Consider the following 26,507-nt stretch of genomic DNA (forward strand, 5'->3'; position numbering starts at 1 on the left):
GCGGGCCGGGGGGCCGCTGGCCGTGAGGGTGCGTTCCTCAGCCGCCCGCCTCCCGTGCCCTCCGCAGCACTTCATGAAGATGCACGCCGAGAAGAAGCACAAGTGCGCCAAGTGCGGCAACTCGTACGGCACAGAGTGGGACCTGAAGAGGCACGCGGAGGACTGCGGCAAGACCTTCCAGTGCACGTGCGGCTGCCCCTACGCCAGCAGGACGGCGCTGCAGTCGCACATCTACCGCACGGGCCACGAGATCCCGGCGGAGCACAGGTGAGGCGGGGCAGCGCCCGCTGCACTTCGGGAGAGGCGGCGGCCGGGTTAGGAGGGAAGAGTGGGCCGCGGGGAAGGGGCAGCTCTCAGAAATGGCAGCGGTCCGTATCCGTATCCGGGCGTAGACTCCTGACCCAATTGTTCCTCCTGTTCCATTGCTTTGTTTTGCTTTCTGTTTCGTGTGGCGGTCCCTCCTCCCCTCGTGAGACAGGGTCTGACCCTGTAGTCTGTGGCTGGCCTTGAACTCACGGTGCAGCCCAGGCAGGCCTCGAGTTCATCATCCCCTGCCCCAGCCTCCTGAGTGCTCGCAGTACGAGCGCGTGCCCCCACATCTGGCACTGCTTCTCCTGTTTGTTTTGTTCATCCTCCGAGAGGGTCTCTTACTATTCCCATTTGAAAATGCCAACTCTGAGAATCAGACTGCTAGAGAGGGCATTTCCCCCTGTATCTGTACTTCGTGCTAAAGGTCCACCTTTGATTGGTTACAGTAAAGTTCCAGGTTGAATTCTGGTACTCACAGCCTTCAAAAAAGTTCCTCCTTCCCTGTTTGCACGTGTCCTGGAGGTCTTCCCACCACGATGGCCCCCGTCCTCAGGGTTGCCGCAAGGGCGGTTTCTGGGTAGAGTCTGACCTCCGATGTGAGAAGCAGCCTGGTCAAAGAAGGCTGTGCTTTAAACTGCTGTCATTTTTTTCAGGGATCCACCTAGTAAAAAAAGGAAAATGGAAAACTACCTGCAGAACCAGAAGTTGTCCACAAATACCATCGAATCCTTCAGCAGCCAGCCAAACCCTCGGCCAGACGCCCAGGAACTGGAGACTAAAGACATAAAACTCGTAGCCTCGCTTGAGGACTCGCGCGGCTCCAGGAAGCAGAGCATCACCACACCTGCACGATGCCCTCAGAAACTGCTCTTACCGAAGCCCAAGGTGGCTCTGGTGAAGCTTCCGGTCATGCAGCTGTCGCCTGTGCCGCTCTTTGTGCCTACAGCCGACTCTTCGACCCAGCCCGTGGTGCTGGGAGTCGATCAGGGCTCGGCAGCGAGTGCCGTGCACCTGGTGCCCCTGTCCGTGGGGGCCCTGATCCTCGGCCTGGATTCCGAGGCGTGCTCCGTGAAGGAGAGCCTGCCTTTCTCGAAAGTTGTAAATGCTGGTGTTGAGCCGGTTAGTACAGGTGTTCAGGTGAACCTGGGGAAGTGTCTCAGCCCTTCCCACGAGCTAGGGAGCCCCTGTCCGAGGAACAGCATCTCGTCTATCAACGTGCAGACGGATCTGTCCTGTGCCTCGCAGCACGTGGTCCCCTCTGCTCCGTGGGTCGGCCCTGACTCCTCCGTGTCGTCTTGCTCACAAACTGACCTGTCGTTTCGTTCGCAGGTGTCCCTTCCCATTAGTGTCCACACTCAGACGCTTGTGCCCGGCTCGAAAGCGGTGTCATCCATCGCTGCGCAGACGGACGCTTTCGCTGACGCCTGCCTCCAGCCAGGTGGGGTCTCCAGGGAGACCCAGACCTGCGGGGTGCCCAGGCCCCCAGACCACCGGCTGCAGATGGACCAAGCCGGGATGTGTGGGGACATCTTTGACAGCGTCCATTCCTCATACAGCGTTCCCACGGACAGCGTGATGAGCAGCAGTTTAGTAGCAGAGCCCGTCCCTCACAGCCTGTTACCTCAGAGCAGCCCCAAGGCTCTCAGCGAAGGGATGGAGAAATCCACCCCCATCTTAAACTTCAGTGCACAGAGCGGTCTGCTTCCCTCTCAGAACATGACTGATAACCAGACCCAGACCATAGATCTCCTAAGCGACTTAGAAAATATCTTGTCGAGCAGTCTGCCCGGCCAGACGCTGGACAGCCGTGGGCTTTTGTCTGACACCAACCCCGGGCCCGACACCCCGCTCCCCTCTGGCCCCGCTCAGAACCCCAGCATCGATTTTGATATTGAAGAGTTCTTCTCGGCTTCCAACACCCAGACCCAGACTGAGGAGAGCGGCCTGGGCGCCATGCACACGGAGCCAGTCCTGGAGTCGCTGGACATCGAGACCCAGACTGACTTCTTCCTTACAGACCCGTCTGCGCCGCCCTATGCGTGCAGGGCCGGCGCCCACTTCCTAGGGCTCGAGATGTTCGACACGCAGACCCAGACGGACTTAAACTTCTTCCTGGACAGCAGCCCTCACCTGCCCCTCGGCAGCATCCTGAAACACTCCAGCTTTTCCATGAGTACCGATTCGTCCGACACCGAGACCCAGACGGAGGCCCTCTCCGCCACCCGAAATGGCCCTGCTCTGGAGAGCAAGGTGCAGCTGAACAGCGCCGAGACGCAGACCAGCAGGTCGAGCCTGGAGGCACTGGGGAGCTTGTTCTTCACCAGCAACGAAACGCAGACAGCCATGGACGACTTCCTGCTGGCCGATCTGGCCTGGAACACCATGGAGTCTCAGTTCAGCTCCGTAGAAACCCAGACGTGTGCTGAGCTGCACAACTTCTAAAGATCAGGCCAGTGTGGGTGGCGTTTGCCATCTCCTCCCAGACTTAAAAAAAAAGAAAACGGGGAACAGGGATGACAGTATTAACTCTGTTGAATGTAGTCCATGACACAGTTGCTTAGGTTCTTCGCGATTCTTTTCCTTTTGTACTTGTAAACAGTTCGTGTATAAATGTGAGTGTATTATAAAGTGTGAGATGTTGATCTGAAAATGTTTTCATGTTGCCTACATTTGCGCTTTCACAGCTGGTCTTTCCATCCTGTGTCAAACGCATACAGCCAGGTAGCTGAAGCCAAGCTTCCCGGTACTGGGGTGCAGACTTCTTGCATCTTCCGGTTAATTTTAGCCAAGCGTAGCACACATAAACTGCGCCTGAAATGCTCCTGACGATGCTGTCCTTGTACCCGCTTTGCCATCTCCTCCCCTCTCTTCTCTCCTCAAACACCGCGGGAAACCACAGCTCTCTGTATGTAAATTTTTGCAGCAGTTTTCTTGAAGTCACTGCCGTCCTGTCTCATGAGTGATCACTGATGCTGGGTACGGTCCTGCCTCACCAGAGAGTTGTTGCTGTGAAATTACTGCCTAGAGAAGGAGCAGCCGGCGCTTAGCATAAATAGCGAAGCTCTCAGCCCCATCTTCGGGGATGCAATTGAGCCTGGTTTAAGAGTAAAATGCCTCCCCGTGCTCTTGCACCACCATCAATCGGGAAGACATCCGTGACCAATGGTACGGGGTCTCCTCCATGCAGCAAGCTGCCCTGCAGCTGGGTGACCCAGGGCAATCCAGTTCTGACACCACCTGCAGTCTGCTCTCCAGAAGGTCTAGCAGCCAGCCAGAAACTGGAGTTACCATCACTCCCTCCTTCAATTTGATTCATTTGCTAGAGCAGCTCGCAGAACTCAGGGAAACCCGGGCCGTGGGTATTGGAGAGGATACAGATGAAAAATGCCCTGGGTGAGTGGGAAGGAGACAGAGCTGTGCCCTCGAGGAGCACCATGCGCTGGTTCAGCTGTGCGAAGCTCTTGGAACCCAGTTCTCTCGGGTTCTTCCGGAGGCCTCATGACGTGAGTGTGGTTGATTAAATTATTGGCCTCGGTGGTCAGCTTAACCTGCAGCTCCTTTCCCCTCCTTGAAGGCTGGAAAGAAGTGAAGTGAAAAGTGCCCAGCCGTCTAACCATGCTGGGTCTCCCTTGTGCCCAGTCCCTTCCTGAAGCTCTCTGGGGACCGCCAGCGACCAGCGATCGCATTATAGTGCAACAGCAACGAACACTGCAGAGATTACGGGGCGTTTACATGGTGTGTGCCAAGGAGGAAGGCCAAGTGTTCATGACACATCACCACATCCACAAACATCCCGCTCTCCACGGCAGGCCGGCGTGGGCTCCAGAGCTGCTTCCCGTCCACGGTGCCCGCTGCCTCCTGGTGTTGTCCCTCCTTATGCTGAAAAGGACATGGCCCCCCATACCCAGGTTTCACTGCTTCACACTTCAAAGCTTTACGGGACAAGGGTGCAATCTACGATCATTTTAAAGTGGCTTTTCCTTCCATCCACCACTCATCTTGTCCTCAAATAAGGAAACACATTGGTCAAGGATATATTTTGTGCCTTGAGGCTAACAGTTACACAATAGTTCCATCCAAAATATGGTATTCTGCTTATTGTTGCTTTATTTAAAGAGTAAGATAGTCTTCAAAGAAAATGAAGAAGAAGGAAACCTATTGCTTCAAGAACATGTTCTGTGTTTTGAGCCAAGCACACGGTCAAGTATGCTTCACCGGTTCTTTGTACCCAGGTCCTGACTTCTTAACGGTTGCCCAGCTGTCAGGAGGGTGAGAATCAGTCCCGCCTGTGAGGTCCCTACGGTTGCTCCAGAATGCTCTGCTCTCTCTGTGGCTGCGCCTGTGCTGCAGAGGGCTAACTCCTCAAAACCGAAGCAACTAATGATTCCTGACAGTAAATGCGTGGAGTGCTGCGTGCTCCTAACGCCCATCCATCCAGCTGATACAAAGAATGGTAATGAATGCATGGGCACCACCTGGGCAGATAGACGAGCTCAACCTGTTAGATAAGTGTGCTTCGATTGCAGTTGCCTATGAGCGTGGGTTTCAAACATAAAGCCTTAACTTAGCTTGTCATTGTTTTAGACTTGTCACTGCCTTAATGTCCAGACATCTATTTAAGTCATCCTGATAAAGGAGAAATGCATGTTGGTTTATGGCTTTTTGTAAATATCAATGCAGTGATCTATGGCTTTAAACCTTTTCTGTGTGTCTGTGAAAATGTTGGTTAACTCGGCCCATAGTTATTTACAGAAAAATGGAGCATGTAGTTGTTCTTCGTGTGCAAGAGCTGTTTCTCCCCAAACTTTAGTCAGCTGGTTTGTCCTAAGATTGTTTGTAAAACTGAGATCCAGTGATTAAACAGAAGTGAGTATTCTGCCTTTTTGTGTGAATTCTTCGACCCACTCCTGACATGACTTAATGTGTTGCCTTAAGTTTTTACAAATTCAGTTTTCTAAAAATTACATGATGAAATGATTGTTGCTGTTATTTTCTTTATTGTTTTGCCTTTGTTCATGGAAAAATGCTAACAATTTTCCTGGGAAAGGTACTATTACTGGTTTCTATTTTGATGTACCTAAAGACTACACCTTAGGACTTTTCTTTTTTTCTTTCTTGAAACAGGATTTTGCTATGTAGTTCTGGCCAGCTTTGAACTCGCTGTGTAGCCTAGGCTGGCCTCGAACTCTGTAGATCCTCCTGTCTCCCGAGTGCTGGGATTACAGGCACGCGCCACCACACCTGACTAGTCAGTGAATTTACTCCAGCTCCCACATCATTAGATGTGATCTCTGACAGCCACTGCCTTGGACCCCTGTAAATAACATGGTTCTGGCTGGAGAGCAGACACAAAGGCTGGAAGATGGGTATCTCTGGACTTAGTTAGTCACTGATCTGCTCGGGGCCAGATCAGCATGTTCTGATTCTTCCAGGTAAAAACCAAACAAAATACTGTGTAGACTTACCTGAAAGATGCTGAGAGCAGTTTGAAGTTACTTTTTCATTTGAAGAAAATGCACAGCACCAGTCTAGCTGTGAGGTCACCATTACTAATACTGGCAAATGACAGGGTCATTTTTATTTAACCCTATGGCTTCAATTTCAAAATATTCAGGTAAGTCTGTCCAAACCTGCTCATACTGATCCAAGAGCTTTTACCATGTAGCTGGTTTATTTATTTGTGTATTTCTTTTGCAGTAGTACTTGGGAACTTCACCGTGAGCTGCCTACATCTGTGGCCCTTTTTAAGTGTTTTTATTTTGAGATGGTCTCGCTAAATTACCTATGCTAGACTCAAACTTGAAATCATCCTCACTCAACAGATACCCCTCAGCATCTAAATGACTACAATGAGATGAATCTTAATCTACTTTTTCAGCAACATGCTGGCTAGTGAAATATTCTTATGACTAAAGAAAATGACTTCATTGCTTTGCAGTGTTTAAATCCACAGGATAGAGCAAGGCATGGTGGTGCACACTTATAATCCTAGTGCTTAGGAGGCTGAGGCAGGAGGATTGTTGCAAGTTTGAGACCAGCCTACAGAGTGAGTTAAGACCAGCCCAAAGTGCACAGCAATACCCTGTCTCAAAATAAATAAATGAAAATAAATTCACAAAGGGCTGGGGTTATAGCTTAGTGGTACAGCACTTGCCTACTGTGTGCAAGGCCCTCAGTTCAATCCCCAGCACCAAAAATAAGTAAATCCACAGGATTCAGTTGCTGGAACTGTATTTATTAGCAGATACCCTGATATGTATCAAGTTTATGTATCAAGAGACACAGGCTAAAGAGCAAATGGAGTTTTCTGAGGGTTTTTTTTGTTGGTTTGATTTGGTTTGGTTTTTTGAGACAGGGTCTCACTTTGTAGTTCAGGCTGGGCTTCAACTCACAGTGATCCTCCAGTCTCAGCCTCCCACATCAGTGCTGGGATTACAGGCGTACAGCACCAAGCCTGGACTCTGAAATTAACTAACATGGGCTCCATTTTAACACCAACATTTTTAGCCAGGCCTGGTGGCACACATGTGTAATCCCAGCACTCAGGAGGCTTGAGGCAGGAGGATCCCTGTGAGTTGGAGGTCAGCCTGTGCTACATAGTGAATTCAAGGCCAGCCTGAACTATACACTGAGACTTTGTCTCCAAAACAAAACAAACAAGCATTGTTGGAAGGAACAAGGCCCAAACTATGTAAATGAATACAAGCAACACCATCTATAATCAAACTAGATTACCAGTAATTTAATTCTTTCAACAATTTGGGGAAAAATAAATTTTATATTGCCTGCCTAATAAGTAGCAAAATTAAAGCATCTGTTGTATTGTTCAGAATTCACAAGTTTCATAGGCTGCCTATGAGAAACTTATTGCTATGGCCCTTCTGTTCATTTTTTGGTACTTTACTCTGAAGCAAGTTAATAGTATAGGATAGAAGGCTGCAAAAAGAACAACAAAAAATTAAAGTGATTCTCTCATTAGTTTATCAGTGAAGTAGTCAAATATTTCTAAAACTTGAAAAAAAAAAATTTAGGGGGCCAGGGATATAGCTCAGTGGCACAGAGCCTGCCTGGCAAGCACAAGATCATGAGTTTGAGTCCCAGTCTCAAAAAAAAAAAGGGGGGAGAAATAATCTCCCAAGTGACTTCTTATTCTCAGAAGTACATATATCACCTCAATGTAAGCAAAGACTTCTTTGAGATGGGACGTGATATGTAGTTCAGGCTGGCCTTGAACTCACTATGTGCCACAGGCTGACCTTGAACTCAAGGCTGGAAGATGGGTAGCTCTGAACTTACTCACTGATCTGCAGGGGGCCAGATCAGCATGTTTCTGATGCCTCCAGGTAAAAACCTCAGCCTCCTGCGTGCTGGAATTACAGGCGTGCACCACCATGCCTGGCTGGCATCTTCTCCCTGCTTCTGCTCGCAGCATTTTCCTCTGCTCTCTGGTGATCCACTGCTTTTTCCATGTCCTAGGTGAAATACTTGGTTTTATGAGCGCATCTCACACATACTGCTGCTTTGGGCTGATTTGGAATTGACCCCGCTCCTACTTTACTCTCTCCGGCTGCTGCTGTTTGGCACAAGTCAGTGCAGGTGAATCAGCCTGTCCCAAAGGGATGTTTAACTATCAGAACTTGCCTCGATAACATTTCCATTTAAGAAAGCCCCCCAAATCAAGAATTTTATGTTTCACTTCTGGGAAATCACCCTGCCACGGGAGGGTCGGGCGTGGTGCCCATCTTCGGGCAGGAAGACGCCTGGACCCTGCACCTGGCATCAGTCTGCGCAGGGTCGGGTGGGGCTGCCTGGGTCAGCGTCAGAGAAGAGGTGAAAAGCCCGCAGCGACGGACTCGGCCACCGCCCTGTCTTCTGTGTCCTGCAGTGGTCCGTTGTTTCTCTTTCCTTCAAAGCATTCTTTTCTCCTTGAGCGCTTCTTCTGCGCCCCGCTTTTCCTTTTCCTGTTTCTGCCTACAGATAGTCTTTCACGCTGACCAGTTGTCCAGGTCAGTGAGTTATATGTAGCTGTACACAGACACACATTCATAGAAAAGTTCTTTCAATTTCACCTCAGCACTGTGGACATCAGGGGCGGGCAACCCTTCACTGTGAGTTGTCTTGTGCATTGTAGGGAAGTGGAGCACATTCTTGGCCTCGACCCACGAGATTCCAGCAGTTCTCCCGAGCTGTGACGCACAAAAATGCCTCCGCCGATGATACAGTCCCTCACTGAGAACTACTGTTCCAGTGGAAGATACACAGCTCGCTCAGTTCAGGTTTCATTCCAGTGTCAGGATTTTATCCTTCAGTATCTTAGGCCAGACAGTACCTACCCAGCACCCACCCTTTTCTTCTCCCTTGCCCACAGAGCCCCGGGTTTATTCTGCTGGACTGGAGGGATGAATTATGTCGAATTTTGCCCGGTGTAAACTGGCCTGTAGACTTACGCTGCTTTCAGGGACTGGCTTTAGTTTGGACGGGAGCTCAGTTTGACCCAAGGGGACCCAGAAGCCATCTGCAGGAGGACATCTGAGCGATTCCTTTGACTAATAAAAGGAGGCACAGAGAAAGTGCCCTTATTCTCCAGTAAACAAACAAACAAACCAACCCATTCACCAGTCGGCCTGATCAGTGCCCTGAATGGGACAACAAGAACCGGAAACCCTGCTGGCCCACCAGATAACAACCCCACCTTTGGTAAACTGTGCTTTAGGAATTATTTATTCTATATTCTCTTATTGTAGTTCATGGGAGTAATTTTTACTTTTCTATACTTGAAAATCTAGTACTGTTCATAAACTGCAAGCTGGTATCAGTTCTGTTTTCTCTTGGACCTTTTTGGGGGGGAGATGGCTTAGATTTGGTATATTTTAAACCCACTGAAAGCACTACTCTGTAAAAAGATATGTGCCTAAGAAATAACTCTTTAAAGTTCTCTAGGCTGGGCGGGGTGGTGCACGCCTGCAATCCCAGGTGGCAGAGGCCGGAGGATCACTGCAAATTCAACGCTGGCCTGAACTACGTAGCCAGACCCTGTCTCAAAAAAAAAAAAAAAAAAAAGATCTCTCTAAATAGCTACCATAATGGTATCTCTCTGACTTGCTGTTTTCCTGAAATTTACATTAGAGAAACCAGTCATGAGGATTTGAGAATATCACCAAAGAAATTAAGAGATAGGGCTGGTGGTATTTACCCCAAATTCAATGTTTGAGTCTATTTCTGTTCAGAGTCCATGCAGATTAAAATAAATGCAATTGGCTGGGCGTGACACACACCTGTAATCCCAGCACTCAAGAGGCTGAGGCAGGAGAAACACTGTGTATTCCAGACCAGCCTGGACTACAAAGTGAGCTCAAGGACAGCCTGAAATGCATAGCGAGACTCTGTCTCAAAAAGACCAAAAACTAAATAAAAGTGGAATGACTGACAGTGGACAGAGGCCTAGTGAATAGTCAAGACCCTTTTAAAGTGCTGAGAATGAGATTCCTATGCTGTCAGGATCACTGTCCTCACGTGTCAAAAAACAGAAATTAGTTTCACCTTTGTTTTTTGTTTTGTTTGAGACAGGTTCTCCCTGTGTAGCACAGGCTGGCCTCAAACTCATAGAAGTCCTCCTGCCTCAGTTTCCCGAGTGCTGGGATTACAGGTGTGCACCACGATGCCCAACTTCACTTAAAAAAAAAAAAAAAAAAAAGTAGGAAAAAAGGTGTTGGGTTAAAGAGAAAAAAAAAAAATTCCCTTCCAGCTACCCATCAAAAGTAGAGGTTTGCCAGAGGTCACTCAGCCGTGTCACATAGCATATTGGCTGCCTCTTAGTATTTACAAAATCCATTTAGCACACACAATGTGCAAAAGAGAATGCTGCTTAAACAGACTTCTGAATAACATCCTGAATGTAAATGTATTGACATCTCAGGATCACCCTGCTAAGCTTCCCAAAACAGTAAGGCGTGTACCACGGAGGGAGGGGAGGAAGAGAGGGAGGGGGAAGAGAGAAGAGGGAGGGAGGGGGAGGGAGAAGGGAGAAGAGGGAGGGAAGGAGGAGAAGGGGAGAGAGGAGAGGGAGGGAGGGATGAAGAGGAGGAGAAGAGAAGGGAGAGGGAGGGAGGAACAAGGGGGGAGGACGGGAGGGAGGGGGAGGAAGGAGAAGGGCAGAGGGAGGGATTCCTACAGCTCTTCCTGAATGGCCTTTGCTGTTCCTAGGAAGAGGCTGCTCATCTGCGGTCCTCTTTCCAGAGGACACTGAGCAGGTGCAGCAGAAACCCTGACGGACCGGAACACCACTGGGAGCAGGGCGACACCTGTACTTTCGGGGACAAAGCAAGCCGGGCATTGCTCACCTCCCCTTGGCACCCAGGCCGAGACCTCTGCCTCTGGGTGAGAAGGTCTGTCTGAGAAGCCGCCCGCACAGGCAGGGCTTCCCCACGCAGCGGCTCTCCCCGGGGCGGCGTGGGCCGCAGGGCGCTCGCGGCAGGGCTGGACACACGTTTGCCGGTGCCCTGCGGGTGCCGCCGCATCCAGGGTCCCAGGCTCGGTGAGACGGGGACGCTGTCACCAGCGCAGCGCACACGGGACAGCGCCTGCCCAGAGCCATCCGGGCCCGGGCGTGACAGCTAAGGTCGGCCTGGCTGGGCGCAACTCGGGCTGCTGCAGCCTCAGCCGAGCTGCGTGCGTGGTGCAGAAAGTGTTGGCAGCAGGCGGAGGCCTCCGGGGGAAAAAAAAAAAAAAAAATGGATTTTTAAATCTCCTTAAGGTTTTTGCTATCCATTGCAATCTTGGGGCTTTTGTTTGTATTTTTCTTCGCACTGGAAAAGCCCGGGCGCACAGCAAGTCTGGAGGCTGGGGCGGGAGGACCCTCGCCGCGCTGTGCTTCCTAAGGGCTCCTAAGGTCTGCAGCGAGTGAGGCGCTAAGACGCCAGGACAGGAAGGACCTCAGGCCGGGCCCCTCACTTCTGCAAAGCCAGCAACACGCGCTCGCAAAATTGGGGTGAGTCAAGAGCAGAGCGCTGCCGCAGCTCCCGCTCGGCTGGCAGACACCAGGAGGGCTCCCCGCGGGACAGGAGACGCCCGGCTGCTGCTTTCTTCCCTGGTTTGCTTATCAGTGACCCCAAAACCGGGAAGGGAGAGGGCCCAGGCACCGGGAAAAGCCCGGATGTGGGCCTGAGCTGTGCAGCGCGCCGCTCAGCCAGCTGGGGGCGCCCGCGGTGAGATGACTTGGGCTGCTGTGGTCACTACGGGAGAGAATGAAAGCAGATTGGATTCTGGGTTCAAAACTTTGTATAGCAAGGCCTTTGACGCCCAGGAAAATCTGACAACACTGGATGAAGTTCCAAATAAGAAGGAGGAAGTTAAATACTAGGAAAAGTCGCCAAGTGTTGTGGTGCAGGCCTGTAATCCCACACTAAGGAGGCTGAGGGAAGGGGCTGGGGATTTAGCTCAGTGGCACAGCGCCTGCTTGGCAAGCACAAGGTCATGAGTTCGATTCCCAGTAGTAGGGGAAAAAAAAAAGGAGGCTGAGGGAGGAGAATTGCCACAAGTCAGAGGCCAGCCTGGGCTACATAGTGAGATCCTGTCCCAAAAAATGAAAAAAGAAAAACAAGAGTGTGGGAATTTTTATTGGTGACATACCCAAGAAGAATAGAATAAGGAATAACATGTGAGCTCCCCAGGCCTGTTTCCGGCAGAACTCAGAGGAACCAAACCTGACTGAGATCATCACGTGAGGTAGGAAGCGGCCACGGCCACCTACGCTAGCACGTAGGATTTCCCCGAGACGTCTGGTGAGCGAGTCCAAATCGCAAAGGGAAACGGCCTCCTACCCCACAGGTCAGCTTTACCCAGACTGGCACAGCAGAGGACTGAGGTACACGTCCTAAGATCCGAATGAAACTGGCGCGAAGCCTAGTGACTTCATCGGCAGAGAAACAAGCGGAACCCCAGGTGCAGACGAAATTCCTGGGGGACCTGACCAGCTACTTGACCCACCTGAGCAGAGGTGCAAACACAAACCATTCCCAATCTGTGCAGAAGAGTCGCTACTCCATATTTTGCTGGGTTAACTGCTCACTGCAAAAGGAGACTGTAAATCTCAGGGGGAGTTCTGGGGATTAAGCCCAGGGCCCTGCACACGCTGAGCTACACCCGGCCCCCAGCAAATCTTTACCAAACGTGGGCCCTTTGTCCAGATTGGTCCTCCTCTGAGTTCTCCACTATTACGTGGAGCTGAGGGTGTAGCTCAGTGGTACGGTGCTTGGCTAAGGAGCACGAGGTCCTGGGTTCAGTCTCTGACAACATACACACCTGTGAAATTTGTAACTCTTATCGGAACAGAAGACTTTTCAATATTTTCACATTAAGTTCCCGTTAAGGTGAGTACACTGGCTGCGTAAGTGAGGCCTGGCCCCTCCCCCCAACACACTTGACAGTCTGACGGAATGAACTGATGCAGCACCCCACTGCCTTTCAAAGGGGGCTGGGAAAGCGGGAATGGTGGTGCACTCCTGCAATTCCAGCACTCAGGAGGCTGAGGCAGGAGTATCAGCCTGGGCTACATAGTAAGTTCAAGGCCAGCCTGAACCACAGAGCAAAATCCTGTCTCAAAAACCAAAATAATAGTAATAATAATAATAATAATAATAATAATAATAAACAAAGGGGCTGGGAAAAAGGCTGACTTAGGTGGGGAGGCTTCCAGAGCTGGAAGGTCCTCAGCCTGTGCTGGCTCCAACACCCAATGTTCTAAAACAACGGAAAAGAAGCTTCCTCTTTAAGACAGAATCCAGGTGGTTTCCTTGTTCACCGAGGAAAGCAAACAGAATCCTAAAAAATTTCTTCTAAACTGCAGAGAAGTGTCGGACTACAGTGGGCCAATCACCGCCTAATGACTGTTGTGCCATCATCATTCTGGGCTGGTTTTCTTAACCCAACCAACCAGGGCTTGGGGGTACAGCTGGGGCACAGTTTCCCAGCTTGTGCAGGGCAATGGGTTTGACCTCTAACATCACAATAAATAAATAAATACCCAGGGTAACAGATATTACAAGGGGCTGGGGATTTAGTTCAGTGGCACAGCACTTGCCCAGCAAGCAGGAGGTCGTGAGTTCGATTCCTGGTACCAAACAAAAAACCAGACCTTACGAAGACCAGTTGTGAAAGCACATGTTTACAAATACAGTCATCGTCAGTCTACTTAGTCACGTAGGAGACGGAAAGCCCAGCGTTTAAGACATCTATCTACCTAAGCCATTCAAACTGTGCGATTTGGGCTGGGGATTTAGCCCAGTGGCACAGCGCCTGCCTGGCAAGTGCAAGGTCATGAGTTCGATTCCTGGTACCGGAAAACAAAAACCAAAACAAAACAACAAAAAACAGCGGGCTGGGATTTAGCTCAGCAGCACAGCGCCTGCCTGGCAAGCACGAGGTCGTGAGTTCGATTCCAGTACCGGAAACAAACAAACAAACTGTGTGATTATAAAGGAGCTTCTGTTCCTTAGAAAATCTGTCAACGTGTCGGGGATATAGCTCAGTGGCACAAGTGCCTGCCTGGCAAGCACAAGGTCCTGAGTTCAATCCCTGGTACTGGGAAAAAAAAAAAAAAAAAAAAAAAAAGAAAATCTGTCAACATAGCACCACTTGGCATTACAAGTGTAACATTTTTAATTCGTACTCAACTTCAAGAAAAATAGGCATTGGGAGAAAATAAAATGAGGGCAGAAGTAAGATAGAAAGGAAAAGGTGACGGCTTCGTCCCCTAATCCCCTAAGTGACTAGGGTCTCAGATTCCCAACGACTAGAGGCACGGCTGTCATGGGAATCGCAGTGACTTTTTCTCTTTCTTCTCCCAGTGGTTAATCACTCTTAACCCAACTTCCAGGCTGGATTTTGTCAAAAGTCTGGCCACAGGAGAAGCAACAGGAGGAAGTGACTTTCCCAGACATACCAGAGACGACGGACAGCGTGACTCCGTGGACACGATAGGGGATGGTGACCCCGGGACACAGAAGTGACCCTGCGCAGTGTACACCCCTGGACGTGGTACCGGGGACAGCAGGCCCTTCAGCTGGACACAGGCTAGAAGTTTCTATTAGTGATGTCTCCAATCTTTGTCGCACAGCCAAGGAGGCAGCGGACAGGTACTGTCTGGTTCAAATGCTCGGGAGCACTTTGACCGCAGCCACCTGGGGTGCTTAGCTGAGGGCTCTGGGGCAGGACAGAGGGCTCCTGTCAGCTGGGAGGACCTGGCCACCTTCCCTCAGGGCCTCTGCTGGGCATGGCCCTTTGCAAATGGCTGAGCTGCGGAAGCAGGTACCGTGACTATGGTGTTTTAGAGACAAAATCCAAATCCATCCTAGGAGGGAGGTTCAACTTCCTCTAGTTCTACTGCTTTACAAAAGGATGGGATGCGGGGAGGACAGAGCACCGGGCAGGAGAGGAGAGGAAGAGGCAGACAGAGACACGGAGCCCGGCAGTGCTCCTCAGGGAACTCTATTGTCACAGTCAGAGGACTCTGTGCGTGGAGACGGGGATGACCACTCTATTCACGGTGAGGGTCGGCAGCAGAGAACTCGGTAGCACCTCGGTCTCCAGCACGCGGGGCCCGTCCCCCGGCCTTGCCGCTGGGAAAGCGTGCTTCGGGGAGCTCCTGGGAGCGCCCAGGGCCCTGGCTCTGAGCCTGTCTCTGTAGCCTTGCAGGCCGCGTTTCTGCAGGAGCTGCAAGGTGGCGAGGTAGGGGAGGGCGCCGGGGTGCGGAGGGCACCCAGAGCTCCGCGCGGGCAGCAGGGACCAGCCCAGGTGGCACCGCTCCGCATCCAGCAGTGACCGGGCCGCTGGGGCAGGGGCAGAGAGAGGGGCAGGGGCAGGGAGAGGGGCAGGGGCAGGGAGAGGGGCAGGGGCAGGGAGAGGGGCAGGGGCAGTGCCAGGCAGGGCATCGCTGGGCGGGCGGCCCCGGGCCTGCCCCGGGGGTCTCTGCTCCGCTTTCCCGTCTGCTGTTTTCAATCCGTGTGCATAGGCCTCACTCTCTTCCTTGTCCACGCTCGGCGCCTCCTCTTCGGACTGGCAGAAAAAGTTCTTAGTCTTGCTACTCGGAGCCGCGGGCCGGTTCTGGGGTGAGGGTCTCAGGGGCGGCAGGACCAGGAGGGCCTTGGAGCTCAGGGAGGCGGCCGCGCCCCTCACTCCCGGGACGGCCCAGTCCTCCGCGCGCCAGGTGTACTCCTTGACTTGCAGGCTTTTTTTTCCTTCGGGGATGTCGGAGGGAAAGCACACCCTGCCGGCCTCCCTGGGCGCCGTGCTCGGGCCCCGAAAGGGCCCCTGAGTCTTCGAGTCCTGATTCCTCTCTAAGCTCGCCGGGGCCACAGCCCCCGCCTCCACCTTCCTGGGCTCGCCCGGGGACCGCGCCTCTGAGCTCGCTGGGGAGAGGCTGGTACAGAGCAAGCAGCTGCTGCTGGTGCTGTCGCCTCCTCTCGCCTTTTTCGGTTTCTTCCTGGGCCAGACGCAGGCGGTGGGAGCAGTCTTACCCCAGCCTTGGACCTGCAAAGCAAGCAGCGTGTTCACCTCTGGGGGAGCTGCTCTGGTTGGCCCAGTTTGGGCCACACCCCCGTTTTGGCCACGATATTGTGAACCGGTATCTTTTTCTTAAAATCAGCTCCTCTTTAAAGCAAAAAAACTTTTAGACCTGGTTATGGTGCTGCACACCTGTAATCCTAACAATTGGGAGGCTGAGGCAGGGGGATCACCTCGAGTTGGAGGCCTGCTGGGCTACATAGTGAGTTTGTGTCAACAAACCAAACCCCAAACCCCAATACCATTTCATACCTTTTTTGGCCTCTTATTGAGTAACAGTGTTTATAATAGCACATTTTAATCCTGAACGCTAACACAATAGTATTTGTTGAGCCAGGCGTGGTGGCGAAGACCTGTAATCCCAGCACTTAGCAGGAGGCTGAGGAAGGAGGATCACTGTGAGTTGGGCCAGGCCGGGGTACACAGTGAGTTCAAAACCAGCCCAGACAATGGTGTTTGTAAATGGCCACTGTGATGTGCGATTATATTTTTTTTCAGATGCCCATTAATTTCAGCTCTACTGAAATAAAATCAAATGCTCACTTTGACAGCACATACACTAAAATAAAACCAGAAGTGTTCGTCCCTGTGCCATCTCCAAGGGCTTCTTGGGCTGCTAGGCTGCGTTCTCATTGCCCAGAGAAGCTGGAGGGACAGCGGCGCTGAGGGACAGGGTCCTGCAAGCACCGGACCCAGGTCCCCAGAGCACAGCCTCAGCCCCTCACACCTGGGCCCCCTTGGCTGACCCAGCTGAGAGGTCACCATTAAAATAAGGCTCTGAGATAAAAATACACGAACGTACTTACAGTGTATGTAATACTAAGCAATTATTCATCTGCATCTCAAAATTACCAGGCATTCTTGTTTGCAGTGATTAATCTCACAACCTCACATTGAATTGGTTTTTGTTTTTGTTTTTGTCTTTTTGAGACAGGGTTTCACTATGCAGTTCAGGCTGGCCTTGCGCTCACTTTGTAGCCCAGGTGGGCCTTGAACATACAGCAATCATCCTGCCTCAGCCTCCCGTGTGCTGGGATTACAGGACTGTGCCACCACACCCGGCTACATTGAATTTTAGATTTGACCAAGTTGCCTTACTGTCTTAACCTTAGGGTTCCTTCCTTTTCTTTTTTTGGTACTGGGAATTGAATTCAGGGTGTTTCGCCTGCCAGGCAGGCACTGTGCCACTGAGCTATCTCCCCAGTAGGTTCTTTTCCTGATGCTAAGAACACGTGAAGAATAAACCCACAGGGCCCTGCAGAGAATCATGAAGACAGAAACTGCAGGGTCTCCAGGAGTTTGATATTTGATAAAGCAGCCCAGGTTCCGGGTCCAGGAGACTTGGATGCAAGCCCTGCCTACCCACATCCTGGCTGGGTTCAATCGTTGGCCATTAGTTCACCTTCTGCCTCAAAGTCCTCACACAAAAAGGGAGGCCTTCCTGACATCTAAGAGGGTGACTGAATGCGTGCATACATTTAATTATTTTCTTTGTTTTGATTTTGGGTTTTTTTGAGACAGGGGTCTCACTATGTAGTTCAGGCTGGCCTCAAACTCGTGGAGATCCTCCTACCTCAGCCTCCCAAGTGCTGGGATCATAGGTGTGCACCACCATGCCCAGAAACACTTCATTATTTTCTAAATTAGTCTCACTTTCCTGACAGAACTCACAGTACTAAGTTGCCCACATTCTGAGCAGCCACAGATACCCAATGACACTGCTACTGTCGTCCGTGACATTTTACCTCTGTTCCAAGAACTCTGTATATCATTGACTGTACCTTTTTGGTAATATTAACTATTTGGGGGGCGGGGATTGCTTGCATCAAACACAGAAGAGAAGAGACCCAAGTCAAGAAGACACTCACAGCGTCTTCCCACCCAGTGCCAATCACACACTCGTCGGTTCTGGTATCTTCTTCCAGAGTAAGGTCACTGATGTGGAGAAGACAGTAAACATGATTTTTTTCACTTCTTTCATCTGCGCAAGTAAAGGTTAGTTCAGTTTCTTCTGGGCTTTGAATTTCATTCTTTTCATTATTTTCTAAATCAGTCTCACTTTCTTGACAGAGATCCATTACCGGGATGGTTGCTTATAATTTTTAACATCTTCTTCCTGCAATTTGAAAAGTGGATTCAGTTTAGTTTTTGCTTGTTTGTCTTTTGAGACAGGGTCTCAATATGTAGTTCGTGCTAGCCTCAAACTCACTAAGTATCCCAGGCTGGCCACGAACTGGTGGCGATCCTCTTGCCTCAGCCTTCCTAGTGCTGAGATTACAGGTATGGACCACCACACCCAGCTGAGCTTAGTTTTTAATTTTTTTTTTTTTTTTTTTTTTTGAGACAGGGTCTCGCTATGCAAATCAGGATAGCGTTGAATTCACTTTGTAGCCCAGACTGGTCTTAAACTTGCAATGATCCTCCTGCCTCAGCCTCCCGAGTGCTGGGATTATAGGCATGTGCCATCACGCCGGGCTTAATGTTAATTTTTTTAAAAAAGCAATTAACTCAGGTGAAGCATGATTAAGATAGCTGGAAATGCACTGAGAACAATATTGCACTACATCACCATCCACTGCCAAAAGCAAGGCTGGGCTGGGATGTGGCTCAGCGGTAGAGCACTTGCCTGGCATGTGCAGCACAGCTTGGATTCAATCCTCACAACTGCAAAAAGGAAATAAAGATAAGGCTAACTTTAATAAAAGAGTAATGGATTTAACTAAAGGCCAAAGCTAGAGATGAAGCGAATGGGAAGACACTGGCACACCTTCTGTGTGACGGTTAGTTGTGCGATTGCGCTGGGAACCGCCAGGAAATCAGTAAGGCGCCTCTTTGGGTGTCTGTGGGGCGTTTCCAGGGATGACTGGCGTGTGAGGCAGCAAATGGAGGGAGGAGGCCCGCCCCGGAGGTGGGTGGAGTCATCTGATAGGCAGAGGCACCTGACAGAGGCGCGAAGATAGAAGAGAAAGCGGGTCTCCGGTCAAGCCTCGGCAGCATCTTTGCTTCCCACTACCAGGAAGCCAGCAGCTTGCTCTGCACCCTTCAACCACGATGTCCCCACAGGCCTGAAGGAAGGGAACTAACTGACCATGGGCTCAAAGTTTGCATCTATGTGCCGAAGTAAACCCGTCCTTCCCTAAGTTGCTTTTCTTGGGTATTTTGCGTCAGTGACAGAAAGGACTACAACGCTAGATCTCTTGCAGTGGGGTGTACAACGCACTAAGGAATGTAGGCTCAGGTTTGCCTTTCTCCTTCTTCTTTTTTTTTTTTTTTTTTTTTTAAACAGGGTCTTGCTATGTAACCCAGGTTGGCCTGGAACTCCTGGCATCCTCCTGCCTCAGCCTCCTGAGAGCCGTGATTACATACTGCGCCACCACACCCAGCTAGGTAGAGTATCCTTATGCGCCTATACCACAACTGTCCAATGATACTGTGCTGACATCAAGTCAGTGGTGGTAGCTGTTTTCAGTTTTCTTGAGTATCTAGCAGCAGAAGTGTCAAGTTGCGCGATAATCTTATTTCACTTTATGAGGGGCTACCAAACTGTTCTTCAGATATTTACAAAACGATCTGTCATTGCCACCAGGAATGAATGCAGGTTGTGATTTCTGCATATTCTTGTTCCGGGAACTAGTAGTTTTTGTTTTTGTAGCACTGAAAATTAGACTGGGAGCACCAAGCTACATTCTTAGCCTTTTCCTTTTTAAAAATTTTGAGACTGGGTCTTGCTAAATTACCTAGTCTTGAACTTTCCAGTCTCCTGCTTCAGCCTCCCAAGTAAGTGGGACTTCAGGTGTGCACCACCATGCAGGTGAAGAACTAGTAATTGGGGCTGGGGATTTAGCTCAGCGGCAAAGCACCTGCCTGGCAAGCGCAAGGTCGTGAGTTCGGTTCCCGGTACCGGAGAAAAACCAAAACCAAAAAAAAAAAACCTAGTAATTATTTTAGGAAGTAAAGTGGGGATATAAGAGTAGTAATTTGGAAAGAGGATGAATTTACTGACTTTACATTGGTTTAACATGCAAAAACTGGGAATAACCTGAATGCCTGCTAAGCGATGGATCTTGGATAAGTAGATAAAATATGGCACCATTCAATACTGATTATCCAGCCATAAAAAGCAATGAGGTTCTGACACCTGCTACAACACAACGAACCTCAAAAACATTATGATGAGTGAAAGATGCCAGACACAAAAGGCCACATATTGCATGGCTCTGTTTGTATAAAATATTGAGGATTTGGTAAATTTAGAGACATCAGAGGGGGGTTGAGTGGGGAACTGGGGGGGGGCTCCTTTTTGGGATGATGAAAATGTGCTGGAATTAGATAGTGGTGATGGCTACACAAGACTGAATATTCCTAAAATCACCATTGAATGGTGCACTTTAAAAACGGTTAAAGTCATGACTTTTATATTATGCGACTTTAACTTCAATAAAAATAAATACTTCGCAAACAGGCTTGTAATCTAAGTTGGCTCAATCAAAAAGAATTACAGAATTTTGTGTGTGTGTACAGACAGGAAAAACAAACTTTTTGTCCTGCTAGTCACAAAGGAAAAAAAATATTCAAGTCATTTCTGAACCATAAGAGGCTATTTATAAATATATATTAGACTATAAGGGGGACCAGCCTGCACTAAAGTTGAGAATGGAAAAGGTAGAGTAAAACTGAAGAGAAACCAGGTAGGCATGGGCTTGTGGTAAAAGAGGAAGCTTCCAGTGGACCACTCTTCCAAAAGATAACTAAGACGATGAAAACAGTTCCCCAAAGGTCCTAGAGGGCATGCCGAAACAAGCAGACATGGAGGGAGTCTAGGCTTGGGGAAAGAGAGAAGGCTGAGTTAGTCTCACATTTTGTACAGTTTCCCATCTTGGTTCAAGACAGGAATTGGCTTCAAGAACCAAGGGTCAGAGTTCAGGACAACTAAAGCAGATAGAAAGGAAACTATGGTAGAGAAAGAGCCAGAAGACCAGAGTATTTCCAAATTGTGTGCAGAAGTTCTCAAATCTGGTTGACCCCGGAACTATACAATCATAGGTCACATTCCAAGCCGCCAAGATAAAGCTGAAATAACTGAAGAGTTTTCTGGAGCTGGGCTTGGTGCTGCACACCTGTAATCCCAGCACTTGGGAGGTTTAGGCAGGAGGATCTCTGTGAGTTTGAGGACAGCCTGGGCTCCACAGCAAGGCCCGATCTCAAAAAAAAAACAGCACACACACACACACACACTCACACACACACACACAACCAAAGACAGCTACCACTTCTTCAGACACAGATCTCAAATTTTTCATCACCTTAAGGACACGATTACTTATCAATGTCTTAAAGTGCGGAGCCTGGAACTGAGGGTAGCAATTCCTATGTGGATGGACTGTAGGTGTCTATTTTGAAACATAACTCATGTTGATCTGAAACTTACACCTATAGATCAATCAACGATTACTAAACTACTAATTTTAAGAACACACCAACGAATATTGTTATATTTTTGAAAAACTATATCCCAATCTTGACTAATACCAATATTAAGATCAACTACAACTTTAAGATTTTTTTCTTTAACATGGTCAAAAATCTTGGTCTTCTTCATTCTCTGTCCATGTTTTGTTTGTATTAGTAATGGTCCGAAGAATACTGATGGGTAAAAAGACAAAGTCCAGGGTGTTTAAGTCGAAATCAGGCAGTAATTCCTTAAAACTCGTTATCACTTTGCCCCAACTTCTCATTAGCTTGACATTCACTAGCTCTACGCTTCTAGAAACTGCAGGTTTAAAATAACCTTGAATCTGCTGGCAGAATTCAGCCAGAGAAAGGTTTCTATTAGCCCATGTGTTTAATAAATAAATAGATAGATAGATAGAAACACTGTCAGCCGTGGTGGAGTTCAGTAAATATCAGGCTAAGCTTCACACATAGCAACCAGTTTAGTAGGTCTTGAAGTTGGCCTGGGCATTCTGATTTCTGTTTTTTGTTTTGTTTTGTTTTGTTTTTGTTTTTGAGACAGGGTCTCTCTATGCAGTTCAGGCTGGCCTTGAGCTCACTTTGTAGCCCAGGCTGATCTCGAACTCGCAGCGATCCTCCCACCTCAGCTCCCGAGTGCTGGGATTACAGGCACACCCCGCCTGGTCATTCTGATTTCTGTTGACAGTTTCTACAGAAAAACCCTGTTGGGACTCCAATCTCGCAAAGTTTGGTACACACTGGCAAGGTGGTGGGTGGACGTTTGCCTCAAAGTTACGCACACGCACTACCCAACTAGCACAATCTGTTCACGTTTCCAAGAGTACAAATTCTATCTTCCTATGTTAATCATCTGGGCCTTATGTCTACAGGACATAGCCGCTATGTAGTTCTTTTTTTTTGTCTTTTTGAGGCAGAATCTCGCTATGCAGTTCAGGCTGGCCTTGAGCTCACTTTGTAGCCCAGGCTGGTCTTGAACTCGGGACGATCCTCCTGCCTCAGCCTCCCAAGTGCTGAGATTACAGGCGCGCGCCACCACGCCCGGCGCCGCTTTGTAGTTCTCAGAACGCGGTTTGTGCGACCACTCGGCCGACTGGTTATTTCTACTCCTATGTGTCTCCAGTTTTTTCACTTTCTCTTCTCAGTCTGCAGCATACATGAAAGTACAAATCATCAAACACACACTCCACCTGTCTCTGCAGAAGCCCTCCACGCCGGTCGTCTCCCTTCCCTCCAATCGCACCGCCTCTCCCTTGCAGGTCCCACCTCTTCCGCACCAGGCTCCTCCCCTGCTTCCCGGCTCCATTCGTCCTCACCCGGCCCCTCCCCTTCCTTCAGCGCCTTGTACCGTGGCACAAAGACCCCGCCCCTCCTCTTGACCACGCCCACAGGATCCCGCCCTCCCCTCCCCTCCCTCTTCCCCACCCAGCTGTTTCCCTTTTGGTCCAGTCTCCACCGCAGTTCCTTCCCCTTTTTGCTTCCTCGCCTCTGACAGTGGCTTCCTTTAGGATAGACCCCCTCTCTCTCTCTCTGCCGCCCGCGGAGTGGTCTGCGGCGTTGCTCCACGAGCGGGAACGCGACCCTCACACCCTCATAGGGAGCTCCGTAGGGTGGAAAGCCCCGGAGCGGATAGTCCCGGCCAGCGGGCTAGGGCGACACACAACAGCCCGCAGGCCGTTGCCCTGGGTTACACCGGCGTTGGGGGCGGGCCCGACGGGCGGTGCGGCGGAAGTGACGTAACAGCACATGCAACAAAGCGGCCGAGGCGCGCCGCTTCCGGCAGGCTCTGCGCGGCGCCCGCGGGGTATGCAAGTCCTTTGGGGCGTCCAGCCAGCTGCGCCAGGTAAGCCGCGGCGGTGACCGCGGGCCAGGACCCCGCGACCGGCTTCCCACCAGACCCACGCAACTACAGCCGGTAGGGAGGGATTCCGGAACAGTGGCGGGCTGGCCCTGCCGACATCCCCGTCCGCACCCTGGCCACCGTTTGCTGGGTAGAATCGCCCCTGCTCTGGGGAGAAGCGATGTGCTAGCGTGCTGCGGGCCCACGGTTCCGTGAGACGATTTGTTGGTAGCTCTGCGGCGCCCGCTGACTGTACTGAGGCAGGCCCCGCTTGCATTGTGGACCACGAAGTAGAGCACTGACATCCTTGTATAAATGAAGAAAAGTAGCCCGCGTGGTTGGTCAGCAACTCTGAAGATGTACTGCAAGCCCGCCCCCGCACACCTGTGGTGTTGCCGTTTAATTTTGTCGGTTCGTATACTTAAAAACGTTCATACTGGTCTATCAGTGTATTTTGCAACCCGGAAATAATGGTATGTATGCCTGCATACTAATAAAAAGAATTGTTAAAAACTACATACCAAATCGCACTTTTTAGTTAAAAATTAAATTTTCATCATAAATAGTAGCAAAATATGTAATACACATTATCAGAAATATTGGCATTTAACGATGTTATGTCGCTCTTTCAAAAATAATGAGAGCCGGGCGTGGTGGCACAGGCCTGTCATCCCAGCATCCAGGAGGCTGAGGCAGGAGGATCATTGTGAGTTCCAGACCAGCCTGGGCTACAAAGAGCTCAAGGCCGGCCTGCACTGCATAGCGAGACCCTGTCTCAAAAAGACAAAAAGAAAGAAAGAAATGAAGTAAAATAAATAAATAAATAACAAAAGAGCCAGACATGGTGACCCACGTCTGGGAGACTGAGGCAGGATTGCCCCTAGTTCGAGGCCAGTCTGGGCTATACAGTTAGTTAAGGGGCAGCCTAAACTATACAGCAAAGACCTAGTCTCAAAAAACTAACAACAACAACAAAAAAAAGCCCAATGATGACTTGGTACCATCAACATTTACTTTAAAATACATTAATAGGAGCCGGGGATATAGCTCAGTGGCATAAATGCCTGCCTGGCAAGCGCAGGGTCCCGAGTTCAATTCCTGGTACAAAAAAACCCAGAAAAAACAAGACTAATCTCGCCAAAAGATGGATATTTTCATTGCTTTTTTCTTTTTTTTTGCTTTTTGAGACAAGGTCTCGCTATGCAGTTCAGGCTGGCCTTCAGCTCACTTTGTAGTCCAGGCTGGTCTCAAACTTGGAACAATCCTCCTGCCTCAGCCTCCCTAGTACTGGGATTACAGGCTTGCGCCACCACGCCCGGCTTCATTGATTTTTTCTCCTTAAATCTGTAATTGCATTTTTGTTCTTCCTCCACTGAACTTTATTTTAACATTTATGGTCAAAGATAATTCTAGTTTTTTCATAGAAGACAACAGAGATATCTTAGCATAAATATAAAGAGACAAGTGGAAGGGGGTTTGCTGTACCAGTGTCTCAAACTTCTAAAAACATTTTCACACCAAATTTACGTAATCATTAACCAAAAATAATAAAGCACCAGATGCAGTGGTGCATGCCTGTAGTCCCAGCACTTGGGAGGCTGAGGCAGGCGCACCGCTTCCAGTTGGAGGCCAGCTAGGGGCTACATGTTGAGTTCAAGGACAACCTGGACTACATAGCAAGACACTGTCTCAAAAAATAAGTAAAGTTACTTTCTCAGTTTCTGCGAAGTAACCAAAGTCTTAGCTAAGATTTACTAAATAAATGTTAAAATAGACTGAAAATACATTCTTCTAGGTACATGTGGAAGCTAAAAGACCTGGAAACCATTTTTCTTCATACTAATTGTGCCTGCATTCCCTAGTTTGAAATCTGTAATCACTGCTGAACTTGAGCAGGTAAAACTCTGAGAGCATGACTGAGCAGAAATGTTAAGCAACAAAAAGGATTGTCTATTTTTGTTTTTTGAGACAGGGTCTTACTATGTAGTACAGGCTGCCCCTAAACTCACAACGATCCTCCTGCCTCAGCCTCCAAGTGCTGGGATTACAGGTGTGTGCCACTGTGCCCTACTGGGACAAAAGTGATTGGCTAGTGATAAAAAATCAACATAGAAATTTGAGTTGAGCCATTAAAAACTAATACAATTTGAATTGTTTCAGAAATAGAAAGATAGGAATACAATGAGGAGAATCTGAAAAACAAGGTGAGAAAGACATAAGAATATATGGGAACTGTACTTTGCTGTTTTGCCATAACCAAAAAATGCTCTAACATAATCTGTTTAAACCAGGTATGGTGGCACACCTGTAATTCCAACACTCAGAAGGTTAAGGCAGGAGGATCACCATGGAATTTGAGGCCAGCCTGAGCTGGACTACAGGTCAGGTTGGACTACACAGGGAGACCCAGTCTCAAAAAACCAAAAAAATTAAAAACTAAGAAAAAAAAAAAAAAGAAAGAAAGAAAACCCATTTACAGGGAGGAAAAAAGATACACTGTCAGTGGTGAACTATTGCGACAGAGAAGAGATATTTAATCAGTGTTAAGTATCAGTCTCTTCCGAGGATAGGAGGTGGGTGTGCAGTTAGATCTGAAACTGACTGTCAAACACTAACAGAGGCACACTCATTGATTGCATTGCTGGGGATAAAACTCAGGCCTGGGGGCTGGGGATTTAGCTCAGCGGCACAGTGCCAGCCTGGCAAGCGCGACGTGGTGAGTTTGATTCCCAGTACCAGGAAAAAACAAAGAAAAAGCTCAGGCCTCTCACACTAGGCAACTTCTCTGCCACTGACCTACATCTCTGGTCCCATTAAAAAATTTTTCAAGTATAATGTAAAACCTAAAGATGGATTGTGCTCTTAAGCAACCCGGAAAAACTTGCAGAAATTAGGAAATGCTTCCATACTAGACTGCCTTGCAGGGCGCCCTCTAGTGATCTCATTAAAACTCAAAGCTGTCAGCTTCTCCTGGGAAATGAAATGTCACGGATTTAATCACTTTGGAAGGCCTTTCAAAGGGTCTGTTTGCCAAGCCAGGGATACAGCTCAGCAGTAGAGCTCTCACCTAGTATGCACGAGGTAAAAACAAAACATAGACCCATAACCTGTAACTTTGGTGCTACAGAAATAATGGAATTCCCAGAGGTGGTAGCACACGCCTGCAATCCCAACGCTTGGGAGAAATGAGGCAGGAAGATCACTATGAATTTGAGGCTACCCTGGGCTGTGTTGTGAGTTCAAGGCCAGCCTGAACTACCCAGCAAGACCCTGTCTCAAAACACAAGTGCCAGGCATGGTGGCGCACGCCTGTGATCCCTGCATGCAGGAG

At 49.3% G+C, this 26,507-nt stretch overlaps 2 protein-coding genes across 8 annotated transcripts in view; one reads left to right on the forward strand and one right to left on the reverse strand.

Moving 5' to 3' along the window:
- The window catches only part of Atmin (ATM interactor), a gene marked incomplete at its 5' end in the record, with an annotated part of 5,575 nt that extends 386 nt beyond the window's left edge, over nt 1-5,189 (forward strand). The window contains 3 exon segments of one of the 2 annotated variants that reach the window (XM_013507105.1): nt 68-267; nt 963-1,428; nt 1,639-5,189. In XM_013507105.1, the coding sequence (XP_013362559.1) occupies nt 68-267; nt 963-1,428; nt 1,639-2,751 (1,779 nt within the window). 2 annotated transcript variants of the gene reach the window in all.
- Nucleotides 5,190-14,768: 9,579 nt separating this feature from the next.
- On the reverse strand, nt 14,769-22,907 carry LOC102030116 (chromosome unknown open reading frame, human C16orf46). 6 transcript variants are annotated; one of them, XM_005409355.2, is made up of 3 exons: nt 22,603-22,663; nt 17,736-17,983; nt 14,769-15,834 (listed from the first exon to the last, which is right to left on the reverse strand). In XM_005409355.2, exons 2-3 carry the CDS (start codon nt 17,943-17,945, stop codon nt 14,806-14,808), a joined length of 1,239 nt encoding a protein of 412 aa, XP_005409412.1. In that variant the 5' UTR covers nt 17,946-17,983; nt 22,603-22,663; the 3' UTR covers nt 14,769-14,805. The 6 variants fall into 6 exon arrangements, with proteins under 6 accessions (XP_005409412.1, XP_005409410.1, XP_005409413.1 ...); XM_005409353.2 differs by having other exon boundaries at nt 22,527-22,616; XM_005409352.2 differs by lacking the exon at nt 22,603-22,663 and adding an exon at nt 22,823-22,907 and having other exon boundaries at nt 14,770-15,834.
- Between the last annotated feature and the right edge of the window lie 3,600 nt (nt 22,908-26,507).

The sequence above is a fragment of the Chinchilla lanigera genome, unplaced genomic scaffold, assembly GCF_000276665.1.
Source record: "Chinchilla lanigera isolate Chin_1 unplaced genomic scaffold, ChiLan1.0 scaffold00121, whole genome shotgun sequence".
In the NCBI taxonomy this organism is placed as follows: Eukaryota; Metazoa; Chordata; class Mammalia; order Rodentia; family Chinchillidae; genus Chinchilla; species Chinchilla lanigera.

Bases quoted from the DNA above. Each gene is read 5' to 3' on its own strand.
- LOC102030116 (XM_005409355.2), bottom strand. From the start codon at position 17,945: ATGGATCTCTGTCAAGAAAGTGAGACTGATTTAGAAAATAATGAAAAG. The intron at 15,835-17,735 runs GTGAGTGTCTTC...CTTGCTTTGCAG, and splicing joins GCACTGGGTGGGAAGACGCT to GTCCAAGGCTGGGGTAAGAC.